The 13,217-nt window shown below is 38.1% G+C and overlaps 1 protein-coding gene across 3 annotated transcripts in view; it reads right to left on the bottom strand.

Annotated features, from left to right (window-relative positions):
* Positions 1 to 299: 299 nt before the first annotated feature.
* The window catches only part of TGFBR1 (transforming growth factor beta receptor 1), a 34,217-nt gene continuing 21,299 nt past the window's right edge, over positions 300 to 13,217 (bottom strand). For all 3 annotated transcript variants that reach the window (XM_053976151.1, XM_053976160.1, XM_053976165.1), the window contains exons 6-9: positions 12,678 to 12,834; positions 6,804 to 6,928; positions 6,036 to 6,166; positions 300 to 4,649 (exon numbers count right to left, since the gene is read on the bottom strand). In XM_053976151.1, the coding sequence (XP_053832126.1) occupies positions 4,524 to 4,649; positions 6,036 to 6,166; positions 6,804 to 6,928; positions 12,678 to 12,834 (539 nt within the window). In that variant the 3' untranslated portion in view covers positions 300 to 4,523. The remainder of the gene's footprint in view (positions 4,650 to 6,035; positions 6,167 to 6,803; positions 6,929 to 12,677; positions 12,835 to 13,217) is intronic.

Below are 13,217 nucleotides of genomic sequence, written 5' to 3'. Positions count from 1 at the left end.
TATGCAAATATAAATGTGGAGAGGGAACAATTTGTCATTTGTAATTTTGTCCAGGAGATGAGAGACACCAGCATTGTTCTTTTACCAAAATTACTGTAGGAGGCATGGAAGAGCAGGCACTTCAGCATTATGTACATAGCACAGCCGAGGTGCATTGCCTTGGCAGTAGCAAATCCTTTTAGCAGTAGAAGAAATTCCTTCTGAGGAAAGGAAGTGACAGTAAACCCAGATTTTAGCAGGCAGGACATCACACACAAACCTGTATTTACCTGCAACTTCTTGTTCTGAAAGACAAGTCATGCATTTTGAAAAAAGTTATTTATTTTCACTGCTTTAATCTCTCTACTGTAGTGTTAGCACTTAACATAAGCATCCACTCTTCTACTCTCCTATTTACAATCCACTGAAATGTATACTCTACAAATACAATACATATTTTCAGAAATGTAAGGGAAATGCACAATTTGGTAAGGTTTAAAAAAGTGACACTCATCTGTACAGGGTCCTCAAATCATCCAAAAAGTAAAATTTACAAGACAGTATCCACACAGCTATGTAAGGGCAGGTGCTACAGTGACAAAGCAGCAAACTTGCTAATACAATAAAATACAGAAAATAAAATGCTTTGGGGCACCAGATAATACACTTAGTACCACTGAAGTTGTAAATTTAGTAACTCATATTTCTAGAAACATGTAACTGCAAACCTGGAGAACATTCTGAAAAATATTAAACATTATATACACATGAGGTAAATGTACCTTGGTCTTTTAAGAGGTAATGCGAGTTTAAAGGAACAGATATGGTGAAGGGATTTTTTTGTTTGCTTGTTTTTTAAACACAAAATGATTAAGACCTTGCAATCATTTCAATGGCACAATATAAACAAGGAACTAACTGAAAGGTGAATTTCATGGCAATCACACTCAGAGCCATTACTGAAAAAATAAAATAGCCTCTTACTTCATTTGACACCTTCATGTCCCCATTCAGTCAATACAAATGTCTTTACTTATATACAAAGTCTTTCTTAGGATTACAAGCAGAACCATACAGGAGGGTGACATTGTGTCATACTTGGAGAGTCTGCTTGAGAAACATCCCAGAATTCCAGCTTTTAAGGTTGGAAGGTCCCTGAAGAATTCCAGCATTTCAAAAATGACATTTCAGGCTTTTCAGCATCAGACCATTTCCAATGCTCCTTGTTCTCCATGTCCATATCTATCTGGTCACAAGTCTGTAAACCAAACTGAGGCTTCAATGCTACTAAAATGTAAAGTTGATTAAATCCACAAAACTTAAGTGAATGTATAATGTGTGTAATATTTACAATAAACATTTGCATCAGTATTAATCAGAAACTGTTTTGGTTTATACTTGAAATGATACAAAATTAATATTTTGAATGTTAAAATATTTTGGTCCCCCTGGATTTCCAAGAGCAGATCTGGTGATATTACAATCTTAATTTAAAAAATACTTATGTGTACCTGTGTCCATATATATAAGATATGATCTTACACAGGTAACATTTAAAGTTACATAATATATACAGACACAGCCTTTGTAAAAGGTGTTCAGTTCATATAATGGAAAAAAAGAACAAAGCTTGAAGTCGTGGTGTCAGAACTGAGGATACATATAGCTCTACTCAGAATTTTCCTGTTCTGCAGCCCAATAGGAATGATAAGGTTGTTCTAAAATACTTTTCTTAGGTCATACACTGTCAAGCATCCTTCTGTGCTTTGTTTTTGCAAGCTTCTATTACAAAGCTAAATTTTGAACAAAGTAAGAACAGTTGCTAGCAATTCAGGAGAGTGAAGGTTGATACAATAAAACACACAGTTATATTGTTGACAGAATCATCTGTGTGCCATGACACTGCTCAGCTGCTGTACATCCTCTTTAAAATGCAACAGAACTGTTCTGTATATTTTAGGAAATTAAATGTTTTGTTGATAAGGTTTTGTGGGTGCTAAAAGAGCCACTAAAAATTATTAATTATACCGTAAACACTCCTGTAACCACCAAAACTACTATAGAGATCTGAGGCATGCCAGGAGCCTGGTATTTCTGAAGTAGGAGCTGTACATTTGTATCAATGGTAAGGACCCCAGGACACCTATGGAAACTTGAAATGTAAGGAAGTTACAAAACAAAAAAGTTAAATTGCTAACTAGGAAGCCTTTGAAATTAGATGGAGACCTTGACCTATTTTCATGATGACCTGTTTTTTTTAAGTACCTGTACAGATACATAGAACTTGCTAGAGAGGCTGCCAAGTAGATAGGCTTGGGAGTTACATTATAGTCAAACTTTTTTTTTGAACAGTTAATTGAAAAACTCTGTGGTGCACAACTGTCCATGTACACAAAGGGATAGTTTATTTAAAATACCTACATGAAGTAATTTTTAATCCGGCTTTGATTGACAGAGGCCTGAAACACATAAGCCTGACTTGTCAGATCATGCCAAACATAAGTGTGACAGCTGTATGTATGTTTAAGCCTAATTAGTTTCTAAGAACTTCTCTTACTTTTCCCTTTTCTCCTGGATACTGTCTTTCAGTATGAATAAACTAATCCATTTTGTTGTTGGCAAAAGCATTTAATTATTGGCAGTTTGACCTCTGAGGGTCTGTAATTCTGACATAATTTAAACTTATCTCCAAGCAAGCAGTAAGAATATGGAAATAAACAAAAATTAACTGTTAAGGCTTTTCTTGGGTAAGGCTTGTGTCACCTACATAGCCTCTTCTTCCTGGGCCTCATTCCTCTTCCTGCTTTAGATGCCACACATCACAGACCATGGCATAGAACCTCAACTGTGCTGCTGCCAGCAACCACCCTGCCACTGCCACTATCTTGGTAACAAACTCTCAGTGGGCTCTATGCCAAGGGATAAACAGAAAGCTAAGTTAAAGGTTGCCATGTGTGTTGCGTAATGGGATGGGTACTGATGTGTTCTGAAGAGTGGCAGATTAGGCAGTATATTAATTATCAGGCATATTTACATACTGAAATACTACTGTTTTGGACATTAAGGAAACCAAAGGTCAACCAGACTCTTCCTAAAATTGTAATTGCTGGTAACAGCAGATTTTTGTTGTACATTTGGGCAGGAAGCAATTTAATTTCTAAACAAGTTTGTGAAAGTATTATGAGACTGTTAAAAACTCAGGGAAATCTTGACTAAAGCCATGCATATTCTTCTCTGTTCTTATGACAACACAAGTCACCATAAGCTTTGCTCTTCTAACAATGAAGAGGATTGCTGGAATCTCCTGATATTTGTATCCAAAGACCTGCAGCTCACCACCTTCTCTAGCTCATCGCTTTGTGCATGAAGCACACACAACATACATGTACATAAAACTTATAAGCAGCTTTGAACTGTCTAATACAAAAGCCCAAATAACTTTTCTCTAATGACAGGTGCATTTAATCCTTGTGTAATTGCAAATATTGTTCTTTGAGCCTTAAGACTCGGTAGAACTGCACAGAAAATATGCTTTTCATACTTATTTAATGAAGCAAAATCTCCCTTAACATTTTACTTTTCTTTCTACTTTTCTGAAGTAGATAAGTACTTCATGCATTTTAGAAGTACCACTTAATAAAATCTCCTACATAATTATCACTCGTAACTTGACAATTACAAAATATGACAGTGAATTTACTAGCTTACACTATTTAAAACTCTTACAGTGGTTTCAAGAGTCAGATTTTGGTAAAATTGAAGATATTTTATCAATTATGTACTCACTGTTGCAATGAGTGAGATTTAGCACTTAGCTAGGCAAAGGAACAACTTTTAACTTGTATTTTTGAAGCCAAAAGTACCATAGGCTTTGTACATCCCTACTATTTTGCATTAGAAGACTCAAAAGTGGCACTTACTGGTGTAATACAATCTATTTTGAAGGCAATGTGATGTTCTGAAAAAGTGGAAAAAAAACAGTAATCATGTATAAAGTATAGTTGCATAAGTTATGTTCCGACAACTGAATGAGGTCAATTTATAAGTCAAGGTAAGAGTCCAAAAGATGCACTACCTTAACAGCTAGCAAGGTATACTCCAACAGTACATTCACAATCTGAATCAAGGAATCAATACAGTGGTTCAGAGTAGTCAATGTACCAGGCAGGAATAAAGTTGCTTTAAGAGCCATCAATGCACTGTAGAACAATATAGCGAACCAGTTTCATTTTAGAAGTGACCTTCTACTTTTAGCACAGTTAACTAGCGAAGACCAGCTATCAACATCTCAAATAAAAAAATTATAGATTAATGAAACTAGAGTACATGATGTTTTGTAAGTAACCTGGGAAAGAGGTTCACAGTGCACAGAAAGAGCTAACACAACTGTTTAGCACATCCACAAAAAGTGACATTCCTATGAAGTACTAAAAGGCAGCAATATCCTTCTGTTCCCCCAGTGAGGTAGAACAATTAACCTTCTTAACACGCCACTCTGTTGCAGATAGGGATTTTTACAGTGTTCTTCGGTAACAAATCCAGGATTACATTTTGATCCCCTCCTGTTGACTAAGTTGTGATAATGTTTTCTTAATGCGCAAAGCTGTCAGCCGAGCAGCTCCGTTGGCATACCAGCATTCCCGCATAATTTTTGCCATCACTCGTAATGCCTGCAAAGGAAACACAAGTAATTATATGCACTGCTGTTCCAGTGTAGCCCATGGAACTGCTGCTCTGCCTTAGCCTCTTTGGGCATTTCTGAAGTTCACTACTAGTACTACAGCTGCACGGGAGAGTGTGCTGTTCAAAAGAAAAAACAAAACAAAACAAACAAACAAAAAAAAGAAACCCACTTACTTTATTTACGGAAAAGTAAAACTCTCTAAATACTGTAGAGAAAACATGGTATTTTTCAACAGACTTTTGGCCCATGAAAACAATACTTTAATGAAAAATTAGTAGCTTGTCTGTAACTGTTTTCTGAATTTTCACATCACACAAAAATACACTTTTTTAATTTTAAGGAGTTAAGGAGTAACTTCAATGCATAGCAATTAAGTTCATGAGCTGTCTTCCTCAAATTGAAGCTCAGCAAGGATTCTAAAAATTTTTGAAGTCTTTTTATCCTTCAAACAGCCATTCTTTGAAATCTGAGTGTTTCTACATGTTATTTGTAACGAAGCAAATAACAAAAATGACAGATTAAATATAGTAACAGCTCCAACGTACCTTGAAAGCTCTATTACCTTAGTCATTTTTAATCCCAATAGCTTCCTGTCTCTGTTGGTACATTCATCAACTTTCTCTCCCTCCTGTGCACTCTTGCCCAGCTCTTAGCTATGCATTCATTCCACACATGCCACAACCCAGGTTCCCTTCTCTATCCAAAGCACCCCACCCTTATCAGTACCTCACTGCTTCTGCAGCCCACTGCAACTGTTGCCCCAAGCTGTGAGTCAGAACACCCTGGCTCTCGCCCCCGCTAGGCTCCCAAAGCAATGCTACAGAATATTCCCTCTGACCAGTCTGGGTCAGCTCTCCTGGCTCTGCTCCCTGTCATGTTCTTGTCCATCCCCAACCTACCTGAGAAACAGAGAATGCCTTGAAGCTGTGCAAGCACTGTTCAGCAACAGCTAAAACATCAGTGTGCTATCAGACGGTTTTGGTCACAAATCCAAAACACAGCATTGTGCAGCCTACTGTGAAGGATGTTAACTCAATCCCAGCCAGACACAGTACAATTTATTTGCAATGATGCTTCCCGCATAATGTAATTCAGATTAGCTGTAATTTATATTAGCATTATCTATGTTTCACAGGAAGGGATCCTAGAATCCTCCATGCAGAGTTAGCTATTAACTTGTATGAAATTACATTTAAATACTTATGCATAACCAAGGAACAATGCTTTTAATAAAATCATAATGATTAGAATGAAATTAAGTTCTCCTAAAAGCAACTCTTCTCCCTTCAACAATAAGCATGGTTTCTAAGCCACTGAAATCACTAAAAACTCTAGTGCCCATTAAAGCAGCTTTAGCAAGGTTAGTTAATACCTCACAGCTCTGCCATCTGTTTGGAATATTTGGCCTTAACTTCTGTTCACACACAACTTTCCTCATTTCTTCAACAGAAGGATCTGAAGGAACGAGGTCATAGTATGGCAACTGGTAATCTTCGTGGATTCCTGCAACAGGTTGAAAATAGCTTTATTTTAGCTAACACTGGATTACATATTCTTCACTTCTTACTGTGTTCCTTATTAGTACCCTACCATTTTTTTTGTTTTCATTTTTAAAAATTACATCACAATGACAGACAAATAAACGAAAATCCTTAACCATACCTTCGGAGTGTTTACATTACCCTCGAAGGATCTAAAATTTATAAAATTGGAAGAGATATAAGCTACATCAAATCTTTCATATGCTATACTAACAACATGCTTCTTCAGAGCACATGATTTATAACAGCATTCATTTAAAATAAGGTATAGATTTATCTGAACGCATTATAGCTAGGTCTTGTGGTGCTTGCCTCCTGCTCACAAGAGTATTAAATTTTACCCTTTTCTCCCCTCTATGTAAATATTTGGAAGAAATTAAAGTAGATAAGAATATTTCCTATTTTCTTCAACAAGTATCGTTTGTTGATCTAGAAAGAGGTTGAATACAACAGTTATCATTTACAGGATTAACAATTAGAAAGTCTGAGATAGACTGGCTATTACTTTGCACTGTTTTTTTGAGCAAACTATTTGCAGAATCTGAATAAGTTTCTTATAATTCCTTAATATGTCCCATTTTGTAAAGATTGCCACGTACCACCAATTGAACACCGCCGAGCTATTTCCCAAAACACTAATCCCATTGCATAGATGTCTGCTCGTTTGAATGACTCAAAATGTTTCATATTTATGGAATCATCTAGAACTTCAGGAGCCATGTACCTGTGTGTGAGAAAAAAAATTCATAAACACTTAAGAGTAGAAAAAGTTCAGCACTACTGATCAGCTCAAATACAAAAGAATGCATTTTTGTGGAAAAGGAGGTAAAGAAAAATCTGCTTCGTTCAGATTATCCGATCAGAGACAATTCAATGTAAAGGGATAAGTAAACTGAGATAAACAAACAGAGAAATCGGGAGAATAAGTAAAATGTGATACAAACAACTAGAGCCATAAACCTGATAGACAAGGCACAACTGAGACAGTGACAAAGACCGAAAGTCTCCAGTTCCTCATTGACAGGCTATTAAGAAACTCCAGGCATAACTTTATAGAGGTGCAGTCTGGACCTTATGACTGCTAATACATGGGAAAGAAGAACACAAAGAGGATTGAGGATATTGAAGGAAGGCCTGTGCAACTATGCAATGTTTATCAAGGAATGTTCAGGACAAAGGGAACAGAAGTGTAGCAACAGATAGAAAAGGGTAGCAAAAGGGCCAGGTGCATAAGAGGTTGCCAGTCTGCACATGCTCACCAGTATATCCTATTTTATTAAATCCTAACTATTCTATGCAATCTCACTCTCAAGCCCATGTGCATGTGCTCTCTAAGAACTGTATGTCAGCAACTGGAGGCAGGCATGAGTCTGTTCAGGTCTAGCAACTGCAGCAGTACAAGGGATGAAGCTGAAACTAGAGAGAAGGACAGGCTCAACATCACTAGCTGGAAGGAGAACTACAGGTCCTAGGAGCACATCTGCAGGTGGTAAGAGCACATATCTGGAGCTACACAGTGATCATTCTGTGAATGAATTCTGGGCCAGCAACTGTAGTCTGACAGAAGGTGAAGCCAGAAGATCTGCATTTCTCCAACCCTGCGCAGCTGGTGTGCAGGACTGTAATTAACTAGTAACTTTCAAGCTGGTCTAGCCAGCACCCAGGCAGGGATATTTGCCAGCACAAGGGCCCATGCTGATATTTGAGGGAATCCATGCACAAAGGCATGCATATGAATATATCTGCTGTTTGCTGCTGTGCATTAATCCAGCTGGCAAGTATGAGAGCCATGGAACTCAGGAAAGGGCATTAGACACAGCAAGCCTTGGATGGATGGTTGATAAACGTGCATGGAGTTGTGAGGCTGCAGAAGGGAGTATGTACTTTCACTAATGAAGTTCAATCCTGATTAGCTGAAGAGAAGGAAGGAGACTTGGCTGCCTACAGTTATGTTTTATACAAGTGCTGACAGTGTTTTATGTGGGTGTTGAAGACAGCACATGGTGCATAGCAATCTGTATAATCAGCCCTATCAGTACTGTATGTGTCTGTGTATGACTGGTTGAATCCCAAGGAAGAAAGCAGCAGCCACATCCATGGACCTTGGATGAACAGAGCCCCAGCCCTCTGGAACACACCAGCTGGGCTCCAAAGGTTAAGCAAGAGGAAGCCCTAGCTCCTGTAATCTGAAAAATTTTAGCAGCCACTTAAAATATCCCCTAACAAGCCTAAAGCAGGAATAGACAAGAAGTGCTGGTTAAGAAACAAACACTGTTAAAAATTTCTTGAGAACAAAGGCCCACTATCATTGCAGTACCTGATTCTTCATCATACAGTCTGCAAATCCCACCCTAAACGATGCTTTTTTAAAAATCAGTAAATCATGTTGGTAACAAATGAACAACTGTGCTCATGAATTTGGTTTACCCATATTTCCTTTCCCCTAAGAAACAAGGCCTGAAAACTGGTCATGGCATGCAAGTGGTTTTTACCTTGTTTAGTGAGTAAGTCTGATGTGGGAACATCAAGCAAAATGTCAGTGTGGATGTTACTGCAAGAGCTACTGACAGCAGCATCCCCACTGGCTGCTGAAAAGAATCCATGTTATTTGCTGCATCAAGTCAACAGCAGTGGTAGGTAGCACTGCTCTCTAATTCTGATCGGGTTCTGGCAGCTAAATCCAGTATGTGATGTTTAGCAGAGTTCAGTGTGTTTCTCCACATCACTGCTCTAGCAGTCTCAAGCTGACATATCAATGAAGCAGGCCAACAGTGGCACCTGGTCTTTGAAGAGCAGTGTTGACTGGTAAAAAAGCAACAGGTGCAGGCTACTGCAGTGGAATACTGTGCCAGGCAATAGCTCTACCTTTGGAACAGCCACAGAAGCCTAGACATGGTTTCATTTAATCAATAGCATGGTAGGATTTTCTTTTCCAGTACCAGGGATGGTAGACAGAATGCAAGACACACTATTTAGAAGAAATTTCAGGACTATCACACCTTTCATAACTCCCTCAGAACTACTGTGTCTTACAGAAATTACAAGGAAGCAAGGGCTATCAAGATAAGCAAAAAATTGCAACGAATAGTTGCAGTTGTTCTGAACTACCCAGAATTTCAACAAAGTTTGCTGACAAGAGAGCTCCCCTAAGGCATACAAATTCCCCACAAGTAATAAACACAGCACAAGCAGAGGACAACTGTCTGAAGTTGAGTGTAAGATTTACTTTGACAGTATTTATTGAATGGAAGTGGAGTATTAAGTATTGTTGCAATCTTTGATCTGGACAAGGCTCAAATTATTCTGATCCACCCATATCAAAAATGTTTTAATCAAGAATGGAAGATTATGGTGAATGCTTTAATGCTCTCCAAGGATTCTGCATTAATTGATACTCTTATGGTATTTCACATCCTTGGCACTGGAGCCCAGCAGACAGAATATTTGATCAGTCTTAAGATGACATGAGGATGAAAAGAATGATGGACCTGAAAAAAAAAACAAACTAGAAACCCCAGCCATGGTGCAAGATGTCAGCCAGAAACACTAAACAAGCAGTAAAGGAGATTGTCTCGACTTCCGTGAGCCATCCAAAGAACAAGGCTTTTAACAGGAAAGGCCATAAGAGGCCTGAATGTGGCAAAAAGTCTCCCCCCATATGAGTGCAACTGGCAAATTGATCTCTTACCATGGTCCTCCATCAATGCATTTAGATTGGCTTTGGCTTCCATGACAGAGAATGGTGAATGACTGCTGAGAGATTATTACTGGAACAAGAGAGGCAAAAGGCAAGGAAGTCATGTAGTGAGGTTAGCAGCTCAACTGTTTCATGGCTGTTACACAAAAGGGAGAGAAGTAGGCATCTCCTTGTCAGCTTATGTACTGGAAATGCATTGCTTGGCAGAAGCAGTATCTTAGGTTCTGGAGAGAGCAATGCTATTGCATACAGTAACTTTGAGCCAGAGACCTTCTGAGCAAGGTCTACAACTCAGTATCATCCAAGAACGAAAGGATAAGTCTACAAAGAAGGGCACAAAGTATATTGAGCATGGTCTTGCCAAACTTTGGGTACCTGCTGACCTCATTTCTCCCATCTCTTTTAGTCCAAAAGCTCAGTACTTGTCTAAATTTCTTGTACAACATACAGGGAGCTTTGTGTCATCAAATAGACCCATATGCAACATGTTGTGTGGCATCTCCCTTCATCAAGCCTATACTCTACGAAGTAAAATTCTGCCCATATTTTGTTTAGGTAAACTTCAGAGAAGCACCCGTGGTAAGAATTTATTGCCAATCTTCTTTTAAAACACAACCTATCTGAACTATCAAAAGTAACAGCTGGACCACAGTTCTAAAAAAAAAAAAAATAGAAGAATGAGGGGTTTTTTACTCGCCACAAGGAGTGAGAGAGGGATTCTATTTCCTTCTCAGTTTAAAGCTCACATTCCCTGCTTTATATTGCAGGCTGAGCTGTGAAAGCACACAGTTCACCCCTCTGGTAAAGCTAAGTGTCTGAACAGAAAAGTCAGAAAATAGGATCATCAGTTTGACTCACACCCTGATCACTCACACAAGGGTAAGTCTGCTTGCTCCCTAGACATACATTTTTACAACAATCATTAGAAAAATACAAACTTCATCAAATGTCCCTGAACTTGTACATAGAGCTTCCATGTGCAGAAGAGGTACTAGCAGTGGCAATCAGTGGGAGTTTAAACTGTCACTGAACAGGTAAGACTTGAACTGTACTATGAAAAATTAATCAGAGGTGCAGAGTTATTTACCTGAGAATGCACAAGAGGAAGAAGGAGAATCTAAGCCTTTTACAAGAATGAACAATTTTCAGAGAGGTAGAAAGGACTAATGTCTTTAAAAGGGGAAACAGATTTAGCCCTCCTGCTGCCCAGTGCAGCAAGCAAGCGTTGCTACAGCTTCACCCTTGTGAAGAAGCATAAGGCAGATGAACAAGCAATGTAATAATGCCTATGTAAGAAAATATCTAGTAAGTGGGATCTGCAAACACAGCTGAAAGGATGCTTTCTCCAATGACTAAACTAAAGAAAGTAATTGATTTGTACATAATTTTCTTTTGCATGTAGGTGTAGTAGAAAATTCAAAATCACACGTGGCATGCACCCTACATGCAGCTAAATTTGCAACAACGAATTCTGAAATAAGTCTGCTACTTGACACTTTGAGAAGGAATAATACTCAGTACTTTATAATTTAGGAGTAGTTCAGAAAATAAATCTTATCTGACCATTTGTGTGGTGATTTTACAATTGGCAAAGGACTAGTACAGCGGAGCTTTAGAACAAAGTAACTTTAGCAGCATAAGTGTCAGTAAAACAAGTTTTCAGTACATATTCTAAAAGTTTTAGTTAACTGAACCTTAAAATAATATTTAAGTGCTTTTTCCCTTCCAAAAAGACACAGCTCAAGGGGCATCTGAGTTCACTGTAAAAACCCAATCAACTCCCACGCTGCAGTATCGCTTACTAAAAGGATATATTAAAGTATTTTTGATATATAAACTGGAGATTGGACAACACCAACACAATTTTCTCCAACACTGCTAAGCCATATGGGCTTGGCTGTCACATATTTCTCTATGAGCAGTGTCCAAACTCCAGTCTGACACAGTACTGAACCTATAGGCATCAGAAGAATGAAAAGTTGCCCACATCCAAAATGCTTGCTGTGGTTCACTGTTAGTGCTGCTATCTCTGTATTCTGTATAGCTGCATGGATTACTAAGGGAAATTTATTTATAGCTTCCAATTATTATTGCCTGAAGGTTCACCAATGATAAATTATTGACAGTAAGTTTTATTGCACTTGTGCTGAGTTAAACAGCTCTGAATTCTTCTGGGGCAAGAAAAACCTATATTTCCAAATTCAGAAAAAGCTTTTAAGAGAGACTATATTGACTCATCTACTTAAAATTCTATTAATGCATTAGATGACAAAGATGACTGTTTTTACTTCTTGCATTTCTGTAAAAAATGTGATTCTAAGACAACCCCATGTCCAAGACTCTGCACCTTGTATGTTCTTCTACACAGACTTCACATGACAACCACAGCTTTTTACTGTCACTATCAATATCCTGTCTTACACTCCTGATTGGGCTGCAAGTAACATTTCCATGCAATACATGGCAAGAAGAAGAAAGAGTGCACTGAAGTCTCTAAAATCGTCAATCATGAAGTCTCTTAATTATTTTAATACATATTTGTGCCCTACAATACTTAGCAGGTTTTCAGTACGTTACATGTGCCAACACTGAACGTGCTTTTTAAGCGCCTACCATCTAACTAAAATACCAGCTGGCAAGGAAGTGCTTAAGAATTCTATCTGCCATTACATTTTCCTGCTGCTTATATTTCTATCAACACAAATTTACATGAGACAAGAAAAACCAAAGCATTTTATTATAAAAGTTGCCTGACACATCACATAAATGATTTTACCTTTTTGTTCCCACTCTGTGGTTTGGGGCAATGTCAATTGTGTCTGTAGCTGAATCGTGCCTAACCGCCAATCCCAGGTCTGCAATGCAGCACGTTCCATTCTTTTTCACCAATATGTTTTTTGATTTTAAATCTCTGTGGGCAATCGCTGGTTTGCCTGTAAGGGAAAAAAATAGAAGTTGTAAAAAAACCCCAAACCAATCTCCTTTTATTCTAACCCTGGTGCAAACTTTTGTTTGAAGGAACAGAATTCCTTCCAGTTTTGATACTTAATGTGCACCAGGGTACCTCCTGAAATCATTCATTGTAGATTGTCTGGCTGTTCAGGAAAATACCTTTCATGTTTACTGTATTACACCACACTTGCTCCTTTCCCTCTTCCTGCAAGAGTTTATTGCACACACATCCTACTCAAACATTGTCTCAACTCAAAGTTAAGAAGATGCTACATGCACCATTACTTGGTGCCTTTTATTTTGTAGGTATTTTATAGGAAGGATTGTTACACCACAATACTAGAGAAAAGAAGGCAAAAAGCCT

The sequence above is a fragment of the Vidua macroura genome, chromosome 1, assembly GCF_024509145.1.
Source record: "Vidua macroura isolate BioBank_ID:100142 chromosome 1, ASM2450914v1, whole genome shotgun sequence".
Lineage (NCBI taxonomy): Eukaryota > Metazoa > Chordata > Aves > Passeriformes > Viduidae > Vidua > Vidua macroura.
This window is presented reverse-complemented; position numbering and strand designations above follow the sequence as displayed.